The sequence below is a fragment of the Ursus maritimus genome, unplaced genomic scaffold, assembly GCF_017311325.1.
Source record: "Ursus maritimus isolate PB19 unplaced genomic scaffold, ASM1731132v1 scaffold_12, whole genome shotgun sequence".
Lineage (NCBI taxonomy): Eukaryota > Metazoa > Chordata > Mammalia > Carnivora > Ursidae > Ursus > Ursus maritimus.
In genome coordinates, this window is record NW_024423564.1 from 51,593,076 (window position 1) to 51,617,397 (window position 24,322).

Here is a 24,322-nt window from a genome sequence, read left to right on the forward strand (position 1 = left end):
GAGCCGGGATCCCCCTGGTGTTGTCTGAAGGCATTTGACGGACATAAAGACAAAGGCTGGGGAAGGGGACGCAGGCCAGAGATGCTGGTCAAAGGCCTGTTCTAACAAAATAGTGGGAGAGAACCCAGCCCCATGCCATCAAAATAGAGAGTTATCCTTCCCTGTATTTTTTCCTCAAGTTATAAAAAATGCTTTATTCCTCCAGCCAACCAAGAATCTGAGTGGCCTTTCACCAAGGATCAAACACCCCCGATGTACACAGGCTGTTTATACCCTACCTACAGAACATATTCAACCCTTTTCCCTCCCCCGAATAATAATGCTGCCCCGGTGAAAAACGTTTTGTTGTTTTGACTCCCAACTTCTAAAAAATCCTAGTCTTTTTAAATTCATGGGGAAATATTTGAGAGTTTCAGACTTTCAAGCCACCTTTAGTCAAGAAAGAAAACTAAGGCAAGACCTTGGAAGGAAAGGGAGTATAGGATTTCAACACAACAATGCTAATGTCTTACTGCTAATTTTCATAAATAAAACAAATGAGGGCATAGTCCTTGAAGAAAGGTACCTCATTTCCCACTGTTTTGGGTTACTATAGAGAGGACCTTCTCATTCGTGGACTGAACATTTACCGTTTGGACATTTATTCGGAAGCCAACTCCTGCTCAAGCCCTAAAGCAGAGTAACAAATTTAAGGCGTTACTATCTAGTCGTCTCAAACTGGCTCCATACAATAACCCTAAAAGTAAACCTATCTTATTTAAGCAAAGTCTTCCTAGATTCCATCTTTAAATTCTTACATGAGGATCCCACAGGGTAGAAGATTCACTGAAAATGGGCAGGAGCTTTCAGTCCTACATTTGAAAGAGAAAATGTGGCTCTGCACCTGTCCTCTCACCACTATTCTGCTGACCTCCCCTAAGAACAAGACGTTATCACGGAAAAGCAGGATATAAAACGCTTTTACATACATGCTTTATTGGGTCTTCACTGTAGTCCTCTGAGGTAGCTACAGTCCCCCTTCGCAGATCAAGAAATGGAGGCTTGGAAGCCTAGTCACTCCGCCTTACAGCTACTTCGTAATGGTTCTTGGAAGGCTAAGTATTTTTGAGACTCCCTGAATGAGGAACAGCGTGGGAGCAAAGCGCTGCACCCACCACAAAGGGTGCTGCCTTCCCTCAGATGTCTGAAGGGCACACACATCTTCTGAGAAGATGGAAACTCATCAGCTTGAGGAGAAAATGCCAAGTTTAAAGGGAGCTTGTTAGAGAGGGAGCTATCACAGATTATTAATTTAGCCTTCTCTCCCAGCAAGTGTTTGATGTAAATGGCAAGGGTTCGAAGGTCAAAGAGGAAGAAGTATGTGCTTTAATTTCTCCCCCCTAGAGGTGCATGAGTGTTTTCTATTAACAAAAACCCTGTAGCCAACAAATCCTGGGCTTGGATCAAACGACCCTCCATCTTTTAAGTTATAACATCACAGGGAGACATTTCAAGAGGAAACCGGGTCCAGTCAGACCTGCAGTACCAGAGAGAGGGCTGTTCTGCCCTTTGGGAATTTGAAAAGCATCTTCCCTTTCGCTGAAACTGCTTAGCCACAAAAATGTGCCCAAATAGTTATTCTTGATCTATAGGCAGGGGTGAAATTGGAAAAGGGGGTAAGAAAAAGTAGCAGCAGCCCTGGGCAGGGGCTGAGCTAGAACTATTTGTACCTAGAAGACCAACCCCTTTGGCCGAAGTTCTTAGGGACCGACATTGTAGCAACAAGCTTGATCCACTGGGCGATGTCTGAGTTAGATAACAGCCAGTACTTGACATGCGCTTGGCAGAGTATGCGGTACATAGTAAGTGCTCAATAAATGACATTACGCACTTCTTTCTCCATGCCCTTAATAACACAGGAGGGTCATCCTATTCATTTCTTATCCCCACATCCACCCAGGACCCTCGCTGCCGCTCCAAACCTAGAAGTGGGGGCTGAAGCATTAAATCCTGAGGACCCAGCAACACCGCTCTTCATAAAGGCTAACACTTTGGGAGACCTCTGGCATCAGGCGTTATACCAGACACACCCTCAGACCTTCTCTTAGAACCCTACAGCTATTAGGAGTGCACCCCCAGTGTTTAGGGTAAGGACCTTTGAGGCTAAGAATAGGAAGCTTAGATTAGAACCCTGGTTACTCTAAACAGGCTTTTGTGAGTTGGCCTGGGAACTGGGTCTGCTTTTATAACCCCTCTGGCTAATGTTGCTCCAAACAACAGACTTGGAAATGAGCTTTGGAAGCCAGAGTGTTTGTAAACTGAGGATAGCTGGAACTGTTCACATCTCTTGCCATCTTTGGGGAATGCCTCTGCACTACTTAAAAACAGCTTTTAGTTTGAAGCACACCCACAAAACCTACAAGAAGCTAAGCAGACCTTTCCTTACAGGACAGTCCTAGGAGACTGGAGAATGGAGTCTCAGCTCGGGGAGGGGAAAAATAAATAATAATCCAAGTTATAAATAAATAATAATCCAAGTTAAGAGTTGACAGGAAACACACAGAGGAAGAGTAAAGCATAGTAATGGTTTCCGGGCCACTTGTGAGTTTTCTAAAAATGTCATAAGGAAGAACGGTAGCTTGGGAGAGAGAAGCATGCGAAGAGTTAAGTCCTTAGGCAATCCTTGCCGGTCACGTGACCCCTCCACAGCCAGCCAGCAAAGTCTTGACCACTGCACAGGCATAATTTCCCTGAGCTCCCCCTGATCCCCCTGCTGTTCCCAGGCTGCTTTCACATCTCCCCAGGAGAGCGTCTGCTCCAGGAAAGCAGGCCTGTATTCTGTGGACTATCGTCAGCATCCTTGCGGATGCCTGGCAAGTAGTAGACATTATCTAGACGTGAAATGAATTTTTTCATCATTTACCTAATTTCCCTGGTTATTTTGTTTAGACACACAAGAATCCCCTCTGAAGTTTTAAAGGGGCTAGTTACATAGCGATACGAATGTTTTGAGGAAAAAAAGGCATTTATAGAATTCTAATAGGACAAAACTATGAAGAAACAGTCCAATGTCTGTCTATACAATCTTGATCTTAGCCCGACTAAAAGAACCAATGTTTAAAAAATCAAATAAATGGAAGATACCTAAAATGACGCTGTAGGACACACTGCTCGGTATTTTAAGCATGTTGAAAGAACAGAGGAACAATGGCAGTTATGTTACCAGGTTTCTCATTTCTCAATTCAGTGTCAGGGAAACGGCACCACATACCTTTACTTCCATAGTTTAGGAATACGCTAAAAGCAATTTCAACAAGAAATTCATTGTATTACATTCGAATTCTGTAACTCTTGAATCAAAGAGAAGACAAATTTTTGGAGGGTAAACTAAAAAAAGGATATTTTTCATACTTCACCTCCTTCATATTTTACTGTGTTGTAATGAGAGTCCCTAAACAATCTATTTGATAACTTTTTCTAAAAGAGATGGTAATTGTCCTTATGAGTAAAAAAAATTATGCACTGAAATCCAGTAAAATTTGTATTTGTTTATTGAAACTTAATAGGTATATTTTCAAATACCTAAATGAACTAAATGCAAGGGGCTTAATAACCACATCCTAGAGTAGCAATTTTCTTTTTTGCTTTTCTAAATGTCATCATGAAACAAATAAGAAATCATGGGTGGGCAAATAGAGATTGGTCAAAAACCTGAGATGAGCAAAACACAGATTCTAAATAATCTGTCACCAGATGCTTAGAAATAGGGTTCTGTCGGGGCACCTGGGTGGCTCAGTTGTTAAGCGTCTGCCTTCGGCTCGGGGCGTGATCCCAGGGTCCTGGGATTGAGCCCTGCATCGGGGCTCCCTGCTCCACTGGGAGCCTGCTTCTTCCTCTCCCACTCCCCCTGCTTGTGTTCCCTCTCTCGCTGGCTGTGTCTCTCTCTGTCAAATAGGTAAATAAAATCTTTAAAAAAAAAAATAGGGTTCTGTCCACAGAAGATAGGTAATTAATATGTATCCGTAATAACAGGTTTACAAAATGTAAACTCCACCAGCATGGATAATTCCAAACCCAAATCTCCTCACATAAACATAAAATTATATTCTGATACATAAAGTATCAGACCTGCCTCCTAAACTAATTGATTTGGATTCTTTTACTAACCAAAGAGATGAAATGGACGCAGATTATCATGCTGACATGAATCAAGTACATCCCATGTTTCACACAAGTGCTCAGTAAAAATTAAAAAGTGAGAGAGGAGAATCCAGCATAACTAGGGCACTAACCGAAAGGATCAAAACCATTCTCACATTCTACTGCCATTGGAATGATCAGTGAATGCAGTCAAGGTTTAGGTTAGCTCTCTGCCACCCACATCACTGGATTAGGTAGGAGTCAGGAGATACAGGTGGCATCAACCAACTCCCAGCTCTAGGAGTAGGTCCTGACCAGCACAAACTAATGGAATCCCATCCTCCTGCATTCCGCTATCAAGGCCCAATAGGGTAAGCCCAAGGCACCCTCCACATGAGTGCAGGAGGGAAGGGTCTTCTGAAGAGTAGGATGTGCTCCTGAGAGGCCTGGAATCCCAGCACTCATTTTCCTACACAGGCAAAACCAGCCTGAGGATAAGCTAACACCTAGAGGAGAGCAGAGCCTGGAAAGAAAGGGGGTAGAGAGAGGTAGCCAGGGCTCTAGATCTAACTGTGCCTGAAGCTCACTCTATCTGTAAACCTTTTTTCAGCTATTTAAGCCAACAAGCTCACTTTATCTTTTGAGGCTGTTTCAGTTGGGATGGGTTGTTACTTGCAATTCAAAACATCCTAACAGAATCAGAGGGGACGCGTCTATGATGTACATACATTGCCACCCTTACAACAATCCACAGTTGAAGCAGGTATGGTTTTTCTGCTAATAAAGTGAGAAAACGAGGCTACGGAGGAAAAAAAGACTTGTCAAAAGTTACATAGCTGGGGGCACCTGGCTGGTTCAGTTGGTAGAATATGTGACTCTTGATCTTGGGGTTGAGTTTGAGCCCCACATTGGGTGGAAAGATTACTCAATCTTTTTAAAAAATCTTTAAAGTTACAAAGCTGGTAAGCGAAGGTCTCAACTGCCTTTAATGATCACCTGGCAGAGAATATCTTTAAGTATGAACAAGATTACCACTGTTGTCTCCTATTTTTTATATGAAAAGTCTTCTTTCCTTGATTCTTTTTCTCGTTGCAGCTGTCCTACTCTTTTAATAATAGCCTTGGCCCAGTGGGCCTTTGGTGATATACATCATTAACGACTGCAATTTCATATTTAAATGTAATCACAAAGGCAAATGGGATGTTATCTTTCCCTGAAGAATAAATACCTTCATTTCTCTAACTGGTCTCCCTACCTCCATGTCTGCTCTCCCCCACCCCCACCACATACATACAACCAGGGCACCCAACAGCCAGACGGATATTTCTAAAGCTAAAGTCAACCACATCACTCACATGCCTAAAGTCCTCCATTGGCTTCCCGCTTCAGCCAGAATAAAATGAAAACTCACTGCTCTCCACAGTGATCTATCCTTTCTCCTCTTCCTCCACTCTTACCTTCCTTCTGTGCCTTCTTTCAGCCAGCCTCTCAAACACACCAAGTTTGTTGTTTTTGCCTCAGACCCTGTGCTTTCTACTCCTCCCCCCAGCTTCTCCCAAGCAGCCCCCAATACGTCCTCACCTCAGCTCAAATACCAGCTTCTCCAAGAGGCCACTTTTGAAACCCACATTAACCTACTTCAACTTCACAGAACTGATCAGGGTCCAATGTCCCCTTTATTTGATTTTTGCATATTTAAATATCTATCTTCCTCTTGTAGAAAGTAAGACCCTCAAAGGTAGGGACTTCGTTCTGTTCATCCCTGGGTCCCACAACTTGAGCAGTGCTGGAACATTACAGGAGTGTCATCAACAGTTACTAATCAATTGATTGACAATATCTAAGAACCTACATAGGCCACATTAACCAAAACTCCTCAATAGGGCTTTGTTACTAGCTGAAAACAAGAACTGCAAAATCCACAACTCTCTTTTAGAGATTTTTATCTATCCTGGATTATGGTTTATTCTTTCTAATCCTGGTCATTATTCTTTACGAAAGCATATCTTTTTTTTTTTAAGTGATCTTTTTCTCACAACAGATTTTGCCCCCCCTCAAGGAAAATAAAAAGTACATCTGAATTTAAAAAAACAAACAAACAAAAAAAAAAACAAAAAAACCCTCAAAACTCAACAGGCACACTGGAACTTTTGGAATGGAAATGTTCTAAAACTAGATGGTATCTACTGTGCAAATCTACAAAAGAAAACCAATAAATGTTTTTTTAAAAAGTCAACAATAAGGAAACAACCTAATTTTAAAATGGTCAAAACGGGGTGCCTGGGTGACTCAGTCAGTTAAGCATCTGCCTTCGGCTTGGGTCATGATCCCAGGGTTCTGGGACCTAGCCCCACGTCCCTGCTCAGCAGGGAGCCTGCTTCTCCCTCTCCCTCTGCTCCCCCTGCTTGTGCTCTCTGTCAAATAGATAAAATCTTAAAAAAAAAAAAAAAGTCAGAAGTCTTGGCATTTCACTAGTATATATATACATGTATATACATATACACACACATACACACACTAATGGCAAATAGGCACGTTGAAAAATGCTCAGCACCGTTATTCACTAGGGAAATGATTAAAACCACAATGACTTATTACTTCACGTTTTACAATGGCTAACGTTACAATGTCTGGCCCAATCGAGTTCTGGTGAAGATGGGGAACAACCATGCTGTTCATACATTGCTACTGGAATAACAAAAGGATATAGACCCAGGGGCACCTGGGTGGCTCAGTCCATTAAGCGTCTGCCTTTAGCTTGGGTCATGATCCTGGAATACAACCCCCAACCCTCCCTAACACCCCCGCCCCCACCCTCCCCACATCAGGCTCCCTGCTTCTCCCTCTGCCCCTCACCCCACGTGCACTCTCTCACTCTCAAATAAGTATCTTTTTTAAAAAATGATAAATGATACAGACCCTCTGGAGGGCAGACTAGCAGTTTCTTACGAAGTTTAAGATATGACATAGTAATCCCACCCCTAAAAATGTGAAAACATGTTCAAACAAGAACATCTATGTAAATGTCTATAGTACGAATGTTTATAGATTTATGACTTTAAGAAATCCAAATCTTTTCAATTGGTAAATGGATAAACAAACCAGCATGTTGGTACACACAATGGAATTCTACTCAATAAAAAGGAATGAACTATTCATATACACAGCATGGATGAATTTCAAATTATGCTAAATTTAAAAACCAAGCCTCAAAATGCAAATCATAATGCATTTATAGCACATCCTAGAAACGACGAAACTACAAGATGGGGAACATACCAGTGGTTTTCAGGGGTTCCAAGTGGAGTGAAGAGAACTGACCACAAAGGAGCAGAATCAGAGAATTGGGGGGGGGAGGGGTGATAAAAAGTATTCTGCATTTTGACAGCGCTGATAGTTGCTTGACTGTTCATTTATCCAAATTCGTGGAACTCTACACCACAGAATACATTTTCACACCCATCAGGATGGCTATTTTACAAAAAATAAGTTTTGGCAAGGATGTGGAGAAAGGAGAATTCTTGCGCATTGCTGTAAGAATGTAAGATGTCAGTGGGGTGCCTGGGTGGCTCAGTTCGTTAAGTGTCTGCTTCCAGCTCAGGTCATGATCTCAGGGTCCTGGGATTGAGCCCCACATCAGGCTCCCTGCTCAGCAGCAAGTCTGTTTCTCCCTCTCCCCCATGATCTCTCTCGCTCTCACTCTCTCTCAAACAAAAAAACAAACAAAAAAAACTTTAAAATACATAGAATGTCAGTTACTATGGAAAACAGTAGGACTATTACTCAAAAAATTAAACATAGAATTATCTGATCTAGCCATTCCACTCTGGGTATATACCCAAAAGAAATGAAAGCAGGGACTCACACATTTGTACACTCACATTCATAGAAGCATTATTTACAGTAGCCAAAAGGTGGAAGCAAGCTAAGTGTCCATCGATCGATGAATGGACAAACAAAAATGTAGCATACACATACAATGAGTAATTATTCAACCTTAAAAAGGAAGGAAATTCTGATTCATGTTATAACATGAATGAACCTTGAAGACATTATGGTAAATAAGTCAGTTACAAAAGGACAAATATTGTATGATTCCACCCCTTATGAGGTGCCTAGAGTAGTCTAATTCACGGAGAAAGAAATTAATAGTTATCAGGGGCTGTGGGGAGAAGATGTTTAATGGGTACAGAGTTTCAGTTGGGGAAGACGGAAAATTTTTCAGAGATGGATGGTGGTAATAGCCACACAACAACGTGAAAGTAGTTAATGCCCAGAACTGAACAATTACAATGGTTCAAATTGAAAATTTGATGTTATGTATATTTTACCACAGTTTTTTAAATAACATGAAAAAATATTTGAGGTACTGCAAAGGTTTGGTTATAAAATGTCAAGGCCACATGTTTTAAACCATGATCATTACTATCTGCAGGGAGGAAAAAAAAAAGACTATTTTACTGTATGTAACTAAATGAATGTAATGCAGTGTGGGGAAAGCACATTTGAATCATTACTGCAGAACCTCATTACTGTACCCAGTTGCCTCCAGAAGGGCTTTTGGCAGGGGGGGTTGTTTTGTTTTGGTTCTTTTGGCCACGAAATAACACGGGAAGCATGAGTATTTTTTAAGTTATAAAGAACTATGAAGCTACATTTACATTTTTCTCCATGATCTATCTGAATGAAGCTGTAGTCTCTTCTCTCTCCTCTCCCTCACCTGGAAGAAACAGATGGCCTACTGCAGATTTTCCCATTTCCAGACCTCTACAGATCCAGGGTCATTCACCCTGAATCCTCACCCTTCTAATGGGACCTTATCAGGAAAGTCATGACCAAAGAGTTAATGGGAAACAACTATACTTGAGTTAACTAGGAATAAGAATCCAAACGCTTCACTTGCGGCACCTTTCCGCATGCGTGCTGTCAGCCCCTGGCTTTTTTTCAGTTCTTCAAGAAGGCCACAGTCCTGCCTCTCAAGACCTGGATGTAGGCTTTTCCCTCTATTGGGAAGCTAGTCCCCGCCAACCCCTCCCTGCATTCTCATTCTTCCTTTGGCGGCTCCCAACTCCTCCCGATTGGCTCCTTCTTTTGTGAAGCTCCCCAAACCCTCCCCCCCGCACTGGCTCCTCCCTTTTTGCAAACCCCCTCAACTCCTCCTCTGAGGAGGTGCTGGAAGGGAGCCAGATTCTTTCCTATACTACCCAGTCCAGAGTTGTCACTCCCACTCACCCTTGTCCAGTATTTATTGAGTGACTCTAAGTACCAAGAAGCAATACATTGAAATCAAAACCACACTGAGATACCACCTTACGCCAGTTAGAATGGCAAAAATAGACAAGGCAAGAGACAACAATTGTTGGAGAGGATGTGGAGAAAGGGGATCCCTCCTACATTGTTGGTGGGAATGCAAGTTGATACAGCCACTCTGGAAAACAGTGTGGAGGTCCCTCAAAAAGTTAAAAATTGAGCTACCCTATGATCCAGCCATTGCACTACTGGGTGTTTACTCCAAAGATACAGACGTAGTGAAGAGAAGGGCCATATGCACTCCAATGTTCATAGCAGCAATGTCCACAATAGCTAAATCGTGGAAGGAGCCGAGATGCCCTTCAACAGATGACTGGATTAAGAAGCTGTGGTCCATATATACAATGGAATATTACTCAGCTATCAGAAACATGGACGGCACTGGAGGAGATAATGCTAAGTGAAATAAGTCAAGCAGAGAAAGACAACTATCATATGATTTCTCTCATCTATGGAAGATAAGAACTAGGATGATCAGTAGGGGAAGAAAGGGATAAAGAAAGGGGGGGTAATCAGAAGGGGGAATGAAGCATGAGAGACTATGGACTATGAGAAACAAACTGAGGGCCTCAGTGGGGAGGGGGGTGGGGGAATGGGATAGACCGGTGATGGGTAGTAAGGAGGGCACGTATTGCATGGTGCACTGGGTGTTATATGCAACTAATGAATGATGGAACTTTACATCGGAAACCGGGGATGTACTGTATGGTGACTAACATAATATAATAAAAAATCATTAAAAAAAAAAAAGAAGCAATACAAAGCTACCTGTAGGAGGTTAGGGGGCATGACAAACAATAAAGTAAACAAGGTAAGGAGACAGAGTGAGGAGAGGCAAAGCAGGGTACTATTAAAGGTGACCAGGAGACCTTCTAGCTATTCCCAGGCAGAGGGAACAAGTTCAAAGGCTCTGGGGCAGGTGTGTGCTTGGAATATTAGAGGAACAGTGTATGTGTGTGTGGGAAGGGAGGTAGTTGGGTGCGATGAGGGGAGGTACGGCCACAAAGATATCAGGGGCTAGGTCCCATGTGGTTGTAAAGGCCACTGTAATTTGGGATTTTACACTGAGTCAGACAGGAACTTTTCCCCCCAGAAAGATTTTCAAACATCTCCCTGGTAATCTTTCTAACAGCCTTGGTTTCCTTCTAATACTATACAAAAATTAATAGTTTATTTTTAGTTACATGATTATTTCTTTAATGTCTATTTCCCCTAGTAGATGGTATATTCCAGTACTTGGCATATAGTACATGCTCAATAAAGAGTTAAGGTAATTAGGGGCGCCTGGGTGGCTCAGGTCATGATCCCAGGGCCCTGGGATCGAACCCTGCATTGGGCTCCCTGCTTGGTGGGAAGCCTGCTTCTCCCTCTCACACTCCCCTTGTGTTCCCTCTCTCGCTGTCTGTCAAATAAATAAAATCTTAAAAAAAAAAAAAGTTAAGCTAATTAATTCTGGCCTCTAGGATAAAGTAGCCCTAAGCACATAATCCACAAATACACACATTTTTGTCTTTGTTATATTCCAATATACGTATCTCAACTTTCTCTCACAGGAAGAAATTAGACATCAGAACCAATCAATACTTAAGAGTCCTAATGTGCTTGATACTCTGCTAGACACTTTCACTAACCTGAAACATTTTAAATCTTTAGTAGCAAGTAAAGGCTCAAGACATTCCACTGTAAGCCTAAAGTAATGAAATTGACACATGAAGCAGTAGCAAAAGCTAAATTTGGAGTAAACATGAGAATGTTACAAAGTCTACTGTTGAAAGCTGGCCACTCAATTTCTATAGTCCAGACATTTTTTGAGTCCTCACCATGTGCCAGAAACAGTGCTAACCCATACCAGGACTATATGATGAATAAATCTGGGCAGCATTTCATTATGGGAGTTCATGCTCTAATAACTCACACCTGTACAAAGCTTTATTGTTTGCAACTCTTGCCCACATTTATTATCTCAATATACATGGATGCAAAAAAGTCCAGGCTTCCTTGATGGTCATATTAATTTACACTAACTCCAGGGATCTCAACCCATAACAAATATGATTGGTTCACTATCAGTACAAAGTCTGGTCCCCTGGCATGCATCCCCTAATGCTGCCCCAAGACTATAGAAGGGTAAATACCCCCATTTCATAGGAGGAACGATGAAGTCAACTCTGGATCCAAGAGTCAAGATTGCCAAAAACCTCAATTCTCCAGGCTTCCTCCAAAACCTCCTAGCGCATCAACCACCTAGTGACTTTCCTGTAGGGAGAAGAGAGAACAAGAAGCAAGGAGCAAAAAAAGAGGCTCTCTCCCATAGTGGCCAAGGGTAGGCCTCATTCAGAGGCGACACTGTCCAAGCAGAACACGGCACACACCTCACTTCAGCACCTCCTGTTTCTGGGCTGCCAGAAGAGGCCCTGGCTTTGGAAAAAGCCAACCCAATAAAAATGGATGAAATTAGGACAAAGGAGTCCAGTATTTGGGCAGGGGCACAGGGAGCAATCCAAATGGACAAAAACATCCCATAAAGTTTCATTTGAGTTAGGAAATAATTAAGGATGAACAAGAAAGCCAACAGGTCCTTCTATACCTCTTATTTCCTAGAGATTAAAGTGATGATCACAGAAAAACTTTTTTTTTTTTTTTTTTTTTTTTTTTTTAGAGATTTTATTTATTTATTTGACAGAGAGAGACAGCCAGCAAGAGAGGGAACACAAGCAGGGGGAGCGGGAGAGGAAGAAGCAGGCTCATAGCGGAGGAGCCTGATGTGGGGCTCGATCCCAGAACGCCGGGATCACGCCCTGAGCCGAAGGCAGACGCTTAACCACTGTGCCACCCAGGAGCCCCCACAGGAAAACCTTAAAGAATATTTAAATATATGCACGTATTCTACCAACCAGGCAATATATATACTCAAATCACTTATAAATATTGTAACATGTATATTAGGTGGTCTACTTCAAAATTTCTTCTTCAAATGTCTTTTTGTGGTTGGACACAGCACAGTTATTGTCAAGGCTTTATATGGCATCCCTGTGACTCTTTTTTCCTATATAGAATCCTCACTTTATTTTCAAGATACATGGGAATACGAAGACTATTTTAAGTTGGTTAATTATTTTATATACGGAGTCGGGGCAGACTGATGAATCTGTACTTCCCTGTATTTATGGATCATTAATTTCTAGCCATTCCTCTTTGAATTAAGATTTCTTAAAAGAGAAAGAAAGTTGGCCATTATATACCAGACTCAGTTTGTCTTGTTCCCTTAACATACGCCTTATCAGCTCTGCCACAGCTGAAGTGATTCCAAATTGCTTTATGACACACTTGGATTTTCTCCCACTAATAATTCCTCCTTCCTGCCCATGACTGGCAGGCTTCTTCCACACTGCAGTAATGTGGGACAGCTAATTATCTACCAATCCACCTTGCTATTCCGCACTTGGCAACTTTTATCTGCACAGGACAGCTGCACTCTCCACGTTTGAAGTAAAATGTCAGTCTCTGCTAACGCAACAAGACTTACATCACTAATGATGTCTCTACACTTTGAAGAAACAACTCAAAGCCTAATTAAAAATTCAGATTCATTCTCACTGGCTTGCTGATTTTCATTGCCCTTCCACCAGGCCTCGAAAGTATTTTTTTTTTTAATACTCCATGCAAAAATAAAACTTAAAAAAATATCCAAGGGGAATTAAAAGAAAAAAAAAAGTGTTACAGTCTTGGGCCTTGACAGAGTCTCTAAAATAATTGTTATGGTTGCAACAGAATCAAGACGTTATCACACACAACAGATAACAATTTATCCACTGGCTTCTTCTCTACAATTACAATAAAACACACAATTTCCAGGGAAATATGGACCATAAGTTACATTTCAGCAATCCATGCTGGTATTTAGGTGTCTATTTTTCTAACTATAATTAACTCAGAAATCATTTGACTATATAAATCTGAAGGAGGAGAAACGTCCTTTTGAACTGAGAACAAAGTGGACGTGGTAAAGAGGCATTCAAATGACATTTTGTTTCATTATCAAATCAAATACTTCTCCAAAGTAATACTATTTTTTCTTGGTGAAAATTGCAAAAGGAAAAAAAAAAAAACCAAACCCTTCATACTCCTAATGACTAGGGAGATGCAAGTCCTTAAAGTCCAAAATAGAACTTAGCCTGAAAATTACAGGTGGAATTTCCTTCTGTAGGCTTTACATAAACAAAAACCAAAAAACCAGTGTTCCTCCCTTCAAGTTTTGTTTTCTTTTTATGCTTTACCTTCTTAATAAAAAAATCACTCTGGTGGTGGTGGTGGTATAGTTCGCAATTATAAATAAACTGACCATTTAAAATTACTCTTAAATAGACTAACATTGTAGAAGTCTCAACATTTTTATTTCATCTGTAGCTCATGACTTTTAGATATTTAAATAACAACTTATCAAAACAAAAACAAAAACCCAGTCAGTGGTCAAAGTCAACTATCAGCTTTACATTCTCATCCATAAACCCCCCCCCCAAGAAATGTAAAGGTCCTTAAGTTTCCTTCCCATTTTAAGGCAAAATGGAGCTCCAACAGGATAATACTGTGTAAAGGGTCAAAAGGCAAGAGTCTTAGAACCAACACTTGAGTTCTAAGTCTACCACTTACTACTGGTGTGACCCCCAGAGAGCCACTTCCCTCACTGGTCCTCAGTTTCTCATCTGTAAAACAAGGGATGTGAAGGTGATGTGCTCTCTAGTCCTTCCCAGTCCTCGTGGCACCCAGTGATCTGAGGAGCTAAAAGGTCAGGGAGAAAAGGTGTGCCAAGGGCAGGCCTGCTGAACCTGGATTTGTACAACACCTGAGGGCAGACCACAAGACCCCAGTGGAAAGCCAGACAGCCGGCCTGCCTTCAAGCCAGAAGCAGGGAGACCACAAAGCAGGCCCTCTCTGAACTAGACTTGGGGAGGCAGAACAAAGCTACGGAGCAGACCCCAGCAGCTGGTGTCAGCTGGTGTCTTAATATTAAATCACTTCAGCTGAGCTTTCTAGGTACCGAGCTTTCTCCAGATTCCTAGTTCCTTTTCCCCCAGAGTACATCTCCAAATACAGAATACTCAGGCATGGGAAGCGGCAAGTTCCCAACTCAAACACTGCTAAGCTACCGCCCACCATGTTGAAACAAAGGGGAGGACCTATTTAAGAAAGTAGGCAGGCAGAGAGAGAAACTGTGTACTGGCCCTATTGTTTGAGCTCTCATCTAGTGACTGCCCAAACTGTTCAATCACTTAAGGCAATAGTTCTTGTCCAGCCAGTGTAACTGGGTGTTCTTTACTTCCCATATAAGAAGTACTGACTGACACGAAGGATCCAAGGATCCCACAACCTGACCTCTGTCTACTTCTCCGACCTCTTCCCACACCCTTCCGCCCCTCTGGCTTTCTGAACTCCAAACCTTAATGCCAGCTTTCCATTCCTCAAAGCTACCATCACAAAGGGGTCTTCTGGGAACTCTACTCTTTGACTAAGTGACTCATTCCTTCCATGTTTTCTGGAAAGCCTTCGAAGAATCCCACTCCATCCCCTAATGGGTTAACATCCCTGACATACTTTCCCCAGCATCTGGTAAACCCTCTCTCATTCACTGCATTGGAAATTAACTGATGGAGATCTCAGACATCACCTAGTGCCTGGCACCAAATACTCAGTAACTATTGACTTATGGTAACAGAGAGCTCATCTCCCAAAGCAGTCCAATTTAGAACTCTTATCAGAAAGTTTTCTTTTCTTGGGGTGCCTGGGTGGCTCAGTCATTAAGTGTCTGCCTTCGGCTCAGGGCATGATCCCGGGGTTCTGGGATCGAGCCCCGCATCAGGCTCCTCTGCTGGGAGCCTGCTTCTTCCTCTCCCACTCCCCGCTTGTGTTCCCTCTCTCACTGGCTGTCTCTATCAAATAAATAAAATAAAATCTTTAAAAAAGAAAGCAAGTTTTCTTTTCTTTTATGCAGAAACTTGTTTCCCCATAACCTTTACACCGAAGCACTGATTTTTTTACCTCCTGGAACCCACCAAGTCATGTCAATCCAGATACTGCAAATTGGTGGCCTCTGGCCTAATCCGGCCTGCAGACACGTTTGGTTTGGCCCACAGTTTCTGTGCATTTTTTTTTTTAATCTGAATTAGCTGCCAACACTTAAGAATCTATAGAGTTTCATCTAAAAACCAGATCTCCACCTCCTCCTGAAGAACAGTCACGTGGCATCACCGGACCCACGTTGCCAGTGGACAACAACTAAGGAGGAGAGTAGTAGCTGCCAGTTACAAGAGCCAATGCCATTCCTCACTGACCCACACCTGGCCTACCTCGCTCATTGGGTCTAACGGACCTCTGTTAGCCCCAGGTGTAATCTAGATCCCATCGTTCAGCACTTTCTATTCTGTCTTGACCCCAGAAACTGGTTTAGCCTCCCTGAAAAGACATGAGCTCTCAGAGGGGAAGCACTGGGTGTTCTAGGCCTCTCCTACACACTCCCAGCCTCCAATTCTGCACCAAGGCACCCAGTGAGTATCTGCTGACAGACTCTTCAGAAGACTAAAATATGTAGACAGTCCACCTTTCCCTCTTCAACCTTCTCCTCTCCCTCACTTACAGTTATCTTGAGTTGTCCCTTTCTCACTCCTGCCTCCTCTGGAAGGGGCAGAGAACAGGGGCGAGAAGATGTGGTCCATGATGCATCAGTCAAATACATATGCAGAGACTAGAAGCTGCTCACTACAAAAACAAGGATCCTCACAGCCTTGGGCAGAAAGCCAGACATGAAAATGGGGGCCAGACCACTTGTGTAAGGGAGGGAAGGGTCCCAGAGGCATCCCACCTCCCAAAAGAAGCTTAGGCATTACTTCTGGAAGCTGAGGAGGTTGCCGAGCAAAGGTACTATTTATGAAGACTTAGGGGGGCACAGTGATGGTTTTGCTCAAAAACTTAGGCAGGTCACCATAAAACACTTTAAGTATATACCCTTCAAATATTTGTCTTTATCTGTGGCTCGTAAATTCTATGTACTAGTATACCATTATGTATATTAGAAAACATTTTAAAATACAGAAATAAGGATGCAATTTTAAATGTTCTGTATGAAAAATATTATGGATGAAATTAGAGGAGATCTGGAATTTGCTTCGAAAATAATTGGGGAGTGGGTGGAGGCACGCGCAGAGAGAGAAGCAGCCTGACCAGGAGTTGCTAACTGTTTCAGCTGGGTAAGAGGCACATGGGCATCGCTAGGCTATTCTTTTGTTTTTTCCCCTCAATCTTTGTAATGAAAAGTTTAAAAGTCCATACTACTGATAACAGGGTAATATTTTCTTCATAATCCCCAAAGGATGGTTTTGCACCACATCCCTAGGTCTGTACACCCCACTTCAGCAAACCCTGGGACAAAGGACTGGCCTCATTGAAATCTACAGGTTCTGAAGATTTGATTTTGGCTTCATTCAGGCTCAGGAGCTGCGTGCATGTTTGTTGCCTTCCAGGTTCTGTGCCCTGGCACTAAAAAATGGCCCCATACTTCTGTTTACTGACTGTTCATATGTTAGACCTTGTGCTAGCCACTTATTTTAATATCTATTTCCCTTCGTTACCACAATGAATGAAGCATGAAGACACTAATGTTCAGAGCAACTTCACATGCTGGAAATTAGAGGTAATAACTTAGCTGAGTCAAAATTGTTGCTTCTGTTGTCCCTTCCTACTTGGAATTTCAGTTATTTTTTTTTACACCAGGTTCAAAGCAGATCCAAGATAAACCCCACTGCACATAATACCAAGATTCCAGAGTTCTGCAAGGTTCCTGTCTGCTCATCCACTTAAGCTCAAGGAAGGAACTCCTCAAGCAGCAACCAGAAATAGCACCCAGTTATAAAGTGTGAAACCATCTCCTTCCCCTCCCCCCCACACCTCCAGACTCGAGCATGATTGGCAGGAAAAACATAAGCACAGGCTCCAATGCCAACTAAGACAGGTATTAGTAGAGAGGAAGTGGAAAGAGTATTCAGCACCATAGGGATAGTCCACCAGAAGCCATTCAACATGCCTTTCCTTGGCTCACTCTTACCAAGTTCAACTCAAGAGTCATCCACCAACGGTCAATTTTCTTCTACTCCAAATACTCAATTTCAGAAGAAAGCAGGTGGCAATTTTCCCTGCTACGGCTTATATTATACATAAGGCATAGAATAAAACCACATTATCTGCAACTAGAGGTGATTCTTCCTACCATAAGACATTCAATATTCCTTAAGTACACAAATTATCCTAAAATATGCCATTCCTGGTACAATAGACAGGACTTGAGAAAATACAAATCTAACCTAAACATAACTGCAAACCAAGATGTTTGTGTCCAATAACCATAGAAGCTCCAGAGTGACGGCCAGCGAGCTAAGACGGGAGGCCATGTGAAGAGGTACAAGAGTCACAGCCACATCCCTACTCAGGGCTTTAAGGTCCACCAGCTCCTTCGTCCAGTGCCACCACAGGGTAGGAGAACTGTTCAGTGAACTCCCGATTTGGTCAGCCTTCATGTTTGGGGCAGACTTTCAGGACTGACCTGTGTTCACAGTTCACAGGAAACACTGAGAAAGGAGCAACCAACTTCCTGGATTTCCCCAGATGGGCTGGGGCAGCCCTCCTCTGTGCTCCCATAATGCCTTGCTCCTCTCTCTACCTCCACACCACCCACTGCATTCTACAGCCTCTGCCTCCTGCCAACCTCCTGGATCATAACGCCTCTTTTTGTATTGGTCTCCATCACCAGTTCTGAGCTTAAGGGCACAGACCAGACTTCATCCACCTTGAATTCCCACGGAAGTCTAGCCCTTCACAGCAGAGAAGCCCCCCTGCCCAAAGCTTGCTGAATGTCTGCAAAATGAACAACGCATTTAGGCAATGCTGTTCTGGTACATACAAAGGCCTTCCCTTTCACTTGCAGCTGCAGCCACTCATTTACAACTTTGCTCTAGATTTTCGGCCAGCACCTCAGCCCAGCTGAGCCCTTCGGTTCCTCCAGTCGCATCTGTCCTAGCTGTTGATCTGGCTTGAACTTGAGTTGAAGCTCTAGTTTGTTCTTCTCGTACCTCTTCTGTCCCACCTGGAAGGACCCTCCCCTACCCACCCCCACCCCACCATCCCTTCCAGGCCCCAAACAGCAGCTGTCTCACCAACCTGCTGGTGTGTCTGCCAAGTTCACAGTGACTACGCCCAGCCCAGCAGAGCTGTGTCAGAGCTAACATCAAGGCGGGCACACTGGCCAGGTGCCAGGCCCTTGCTGTTAAGAAGCCTGTATTGTCATATAATGTTAAATGGGCCTTATAAGTGCCTGGTGAAATGGTGGCCAGAGCCAGATAGAAACAAGCAGACATTGTTATTTAACCATTTTCCCTGTACAATCTTTCCCTCCTCCTCCAAATTATAAACTCCTCCAGGGGCTATGCCGAATACCTCCTTGTAAATCCCTTAAACACCTAGCATAGGGTTCTGTGCACAGTAAGCTTTCAATTAATAGTTCTCCATTTAAGAACCACCACATCCACCAACACTCCCAGCTTCATGTGAACAAATGCCTACACACGCACTATTTCCATTAAGTCCACAGAGCCAACCTCTAGGAGGAACCATCCTCCCCTGTCTTGCAGATAAAGATCGCCCAACTTGTGAGTGGCAGAGCCCAACCCAGGTCTCCAAATACCCAATGTCAAGTTCTTTCCACTCCACCATGCTGCTTAATCAAAACTTGTTGCAGGAGCGAATAGGCAGAAACAAGTCTCCCTTGCCACAGCCACTCTGCCCCCCACATCGCAATGCTGATGGCTTCACTCCACCAGACCCCTGAGGAGAGGATGATTAGGTTTTTGACTTTTACCCATGATGTCTGATGTCTGCTGCCAGGGGGATGCAGTACTCAGTGGCAGCTTTCCCAAGGCACAGGCAAAATTAGTGCAAATCGTTTAAAGATATTTTAAATTTTGTCCATTACTATAAATGAATGACAAAATAAAAACAAAACCAAAACCAAAAAAAAACCCAACCCAGGAGTAGGCAGCCTTCAGGAGAAAACCTTTCCAAGAAAATCTTTATGATAGAGAAGACAGTTTGAAAAGCTGTCTATCAGCAAGCACGACTATGCCACGGGAAACTACGGTGCTGAAAGGCGGCCTGATTTTTGTTTTTGTAAAATTACCCCTTGTAACCTCCCGTGAGCAGTACGTGCCGCCATTTGAAATACTGCAACAGGCCTCGTTTGAGGGCTACTTTGCAATTTCTCAAAATTAAAAATGGTTTCTGGAGAATTTCTGCAGAAGGGATTTAAAAGTCTGAGAATAGATTTTTTACACATAAACTGACCTGCAGAAAGTTTCTCATCAATGAGGTGCTCTCCTGAAAGGTCTGTGCTGTGCTCCAAATGCCAAGGTCAAATAATCCTTAACTAAATCGGAATATTTTTTTCTTGCAAAGAGACCTAACCTCTTCCCAAAACCGCTCTTATCGCATATCTTCTCCCCAAACCCTCATATCTGCATATGGAAGTCTGACCCCGCCCACCGTAACACCCACAACAAGGCTACCTACCCCTGAACGACAAAATAGCACAACAGCTATAAAATCCAACATTCCACAAGGGAGGACTCTATAATCTGCACTTTAAATACCTAAACCCACGTAATTTCAGACCCATTGAACAAATCCCAGAGGTTTACAGAGGAAAATGTGAGGCTCGAAATCTTTGTTCTAAGGGCCAAAAAAATCTAACCTGCCTTAGATTTTATTTTACAAGTATTTCTCCTCCCCAAAGCTGGCAGTCTAACAAAATTAAAAAGAGACTCTTTCCCAATTTTCCCAGATGGAGGCAAGTGGCAGATCAATGTACAGCTCAAGGAGAGGAATTTAAATACAGTATGTGCTTCTCCTTTCAAAAAAGGAGAGAAGCCACTTCACATTTTGCCAGACAAAACCCTGTCCCCAGGAGGCCAGTTTCCACAATGAGGTTGCAAAGGTGCTAGAAAGAGGCCAGTAGGGAGGAGATACAGGGCCATTTGGGCACAAACCCCCCACAGATCAGAGCTTTTTTTCTAAAGTGTCTCCTTTTCAACAGGGAAGCCTTTTAAAAGTACATTTGCTTTGGATCCCTACCTGAATGACAATGCGTTGGGATCCAATTTCACCTTTTGTCAAGGATTGGGTGAGAAACAGTAAAACTGCAGTCAGCATCTTAGAAAAAGCCAAGTCCTTAGCTGGGGGGTGAGGGGGCTTAAGATCCTTGTCCAGCCCTAGTGATGGGGTGAAGGTGACAAATGCCTCCTAATCTTACAAACAGTCCGAAATTCAAACATATCAGACGTCCTTTATTTAAAAAGGTGTCCATATGCAAAAACAGAATTGTTTGTGCTCTGAATTGAAACATTCACCACTGGGGGGGGGGGATCTTAGTTCCTTCCTAACATTTTAGTTCCATTTCCGCTAAAAGTCACTTCACTCCTAAGAACTCTGTCAACAATCATCAGAAAATGCATGCGGAAAAAAGGATAACAGAACCAGAACCTGAAAACTCTGCACAGAAAAGGACAACTAAATGATGGATCCTAAAAAGCTTGTCTATTGTTATGCAAATGAAGGAATATCCGACTCTATTGCACTTCATGGCCAGGCGTCTACAAATACAGAATTACCTTTCAAGCAAACCATCCACTCCTCAAGCTCATCTCAAAACAAAACAAAAAGCCCAACGTCTTTCACTACAGTGGAAAAGGTCTGCAGGAGTGGCTTTAGGAAAATTTTATCATCCTGAGAGAAGACTGGGTTGAGGGGGGAGGCGTGGTAGGGAGGAAGGTTTTAAAGGGGGGAAAAAAAGACGTCGGAAACCTGAATCCCAAAGTGACTCAAAACACCTCCCCCGGTGGGAGGTGGAAGGATGGTTGGTCACAGTAGAATCGAAATCAGAAACCTATTCCGAGAGCACATTCCTGGAAACTTCGCTCTTTCGAAGACCACATTTATCACCATTATTGTTGTTAGAATGCATAAGGGAATAAGGTTATTTTAGGGAAGGACGTGATAGCAAAGGTTTCAGACTCTTAAGGTCATCTCAACCTTTCCTAATCGACTGGGCCTTTTTGGCCAAGAAGATAAAATAATGGCAGGGCAGAATCTCCAGGTGGTTGCTGTTTAGCAGTTTTTACCACTGTTATTAGTAACACCTTCAGGATTCCTTCCTAGCCACGGGCAATCTTTCTGTTAGCCCCCTCCTCCATTCGGGAGGGCCAACATGGTAAACAATCTAGAGAAATGGAAATCTTATTCACTGTTTCCCCTTTTTCCTCCCCCCAAAAGGCACACACGAAACAAAAATCATATAGCGGAGAGTGCGCAAACGGCAAACAGCAACAGCGGAAAGCAATAAAAAAAAAAAAAAAGTCCCCCACACCGAACCAGAGTCGGGAATCTACCAGACCAGCCCCTCCCCCAATGCACCCTGGCCGGGAAAGGCAGCGCAGAGTCCACTCCCGAGGCCGTTCTCCGCCGGGACCCAGGTGGCCCGGGAGCAGCTGCGCACGCTGCGGTGCCTTCCTTCCCGGCGCCCATCCGTGCGCCTTGGTCTGGGGGACACAGGGAGGTAGTCAAGGGGNNNTGCAAAGGGTAGGAGCCGCTGCAGAAGAGAAAAGGAGAGGTACCTGTGTGCATGAAAGAGGAGTTGGGGGTGGGGGGAGGTCTGTGCAGAGGGCAGATGTGTCTGGCGGAAAAGGGGCTCCCTACATACCAGAGAGATCTGTACGTGGTCAGTGGGACCTGTACTGCAGAATGGGACCGGGCTCTGCGCATAGGAGAAAGGCAAGATGCCTGGCAAGTTCGGGGGAGGTGGAGGGGGCGCAAAAGGAGCCACTTACCTGCATGGTGACGACCCCCAGTTCCTCGGCCGCCAGCCTTCGCATCTGGCTCGCCAGCACTTGCGCCTCGTCCAGGATGGAGAAGTCGGCGTCGGCCACGGAGCACAGCAGCCAGCACGCGCCCAGGCAGAGCAGCCAGAGGGACGGCCGCCGCGCCCGGGCCCCGGCCGGGCCGGACGAGCCCCGGCAGCCGCGGGCCAGGGCGGCCGCCCCCGCCGTCTCCTCCTCCTCCGGCTCGCGGGCCATGCTGCCTCCCCCCACTCCCCGCCGACAGGCTCCAGGCGCCGGGAAGCGGGGAGGGAGCAATGGGAGGTGCGCCCAGGGCCCGCTCGGCGCACCCCGCAAAACTTTCTTGCCCTTCTTCAGACTCCTCCGCGAGCCGCGGCGGCTCCCAAACTTAGGGGGCGCCCGGCTACAGCGCGCGAGCGCGAGCGGCCACCATCGCCGGGCTCTGGCGGCGGGCGGGAGAGGAAGCGCCGCCCGAGCGCTCCCAGGGACGCCGGCGCGGCCCCCGCAGCGCGGGGCGGCGGGCGTCTCGGAAGGTGGCGGCGCCCGCACCCGGCGCGCGAGCCGCGGGGTTGACAGTCGGAGCGGCGAGCCGCCGAGCTTTCGCTTCCCCGGAGTCCGGCGCGGCGAGGCGGAGGCGGCGAGGGCGGGCGGCGGCACCGGCGGAGGAGGAGCGGCGCCCGAGCTGCGAGGCTGGGCAGCCACCCGAGCAAGGAGGGAGAGGGGGAGGTTTAAAAAAAAACAAAACAAAACACCAAAAAACACTGAGAGAAAGAAAGAAAGAAAGCGGTGGGGGGAAAGGGAGGCGTCTGGTGCCACCACGCTGCACTCCGGCTCCGTGCACTTCCCGGCGCGGCCGCAGCCGCGGCTGCGGTGATTTATGGAAGGAGGGAGAGAGGCGGGGAAATTCCCCCAGTCGCCCCTCCTCTCTTTCCCTCGCTCCCGCCTCAGAACCGGCCCCCCAGAGGCCGGGGGCCGGAGAGCCGGCTCTCTTCTCGGGTACCAGCCTTGCCGGTGGTGGGGTCACTCGGACCTTCTTGTGGCCGGGGACGGCCACCCACCCCAGCTCTCACTGCCATCGCCACTGCGACGGACTCCGGGATCCCGCCCGTTCCAGGTTCTATCCAATGTCCCTTTATGTCCTGGGACGCCGGCTTTCTGCCTGGCAGAGTTTGGGAAGGAGGAGACCGCCGTTTGTGTGTCCATTGCTTCTCTTCGGTGTTATTAATAACAATCACTCGACGGACCAACAGGTTTCTTTTATTAACCAGCTACTGTGTGCCCGGCACTGTGCTCTGGGGGTTGTATACGTTAGCCTTTAATCCCATCACATCCCTATGAGGTACATATCTTTATCCTAAATTTTTAGGTAACAGACTGAGGCTAAGAGAGATAGAATAAATTGCCGAAGGTCGCTCAGGGGACAAGAGGCAGATCCAGAATTTAAGCAAGTCTGATTCCAAGGATCTTGCTCTTAAATACGACTTAGTTCTTTCTGTCTCTCCTTGGAAATGAGCCATCTGATCCCATCAAAAGCAAATCAATACCCACAAAACTACCAACCGGGAGTTGGCCCCACACATCTGCGAAGCACGGGGAGGCAAGGTTAACCCTCCTACTTCCTCCTGGCTCAGGCTTTCTGAGAAATCACCTGTTGAAGCATCTGGAAAAAGTGGATGGTTGGGGTGGGGGAGGGGTATGCTAAGGCCGCCCTTCGTCCTTCCAAGTGTTGGCGTCGTTGCAGCTCCCACGTTCCTAGAGAACAGGGCCATGCCCCAGAAGGTGAAGGTGCTTGCCCAGGGACACCTAGCAGGGGGTGGTAGTAGAACTACACCTGGACTTAGTGCTCTTTTGCACTTTATAGTAAAACCTTCTGCTGTACTTCTTTGACTACACTGTATTAAAAACCCACCTCTTGTAAGTTTTCCCTGGCCCAGTCCCTCCTTGTGATTATTTCTCTATTCTGA

General features: G+C 44.8%; 1 protein-coding gene across 1 annotated transcript in view; it reads right to left on the reverse strand.

Moving 5' to 3' along the window:
* CACHD1 (cache domain containing 1) overlaps positions 1–22,595 on the reverse strand; it is a 198,828-nt gene extending 176,233 nt beyond the window's left edge. The window contains exon 1 of the mRNA XM_040627205.1: positions 22,350–22,595. Coding sequence (XP_040483139.1) covers positions 22,350–22,595 — 246 coding nt within the window. The remainder of the gene's footprint in view (positions 1–22,349) is intronic.
* Between the last annotated feature and the right edge of the window lie 1,727 nt (positions 22,596–24,322).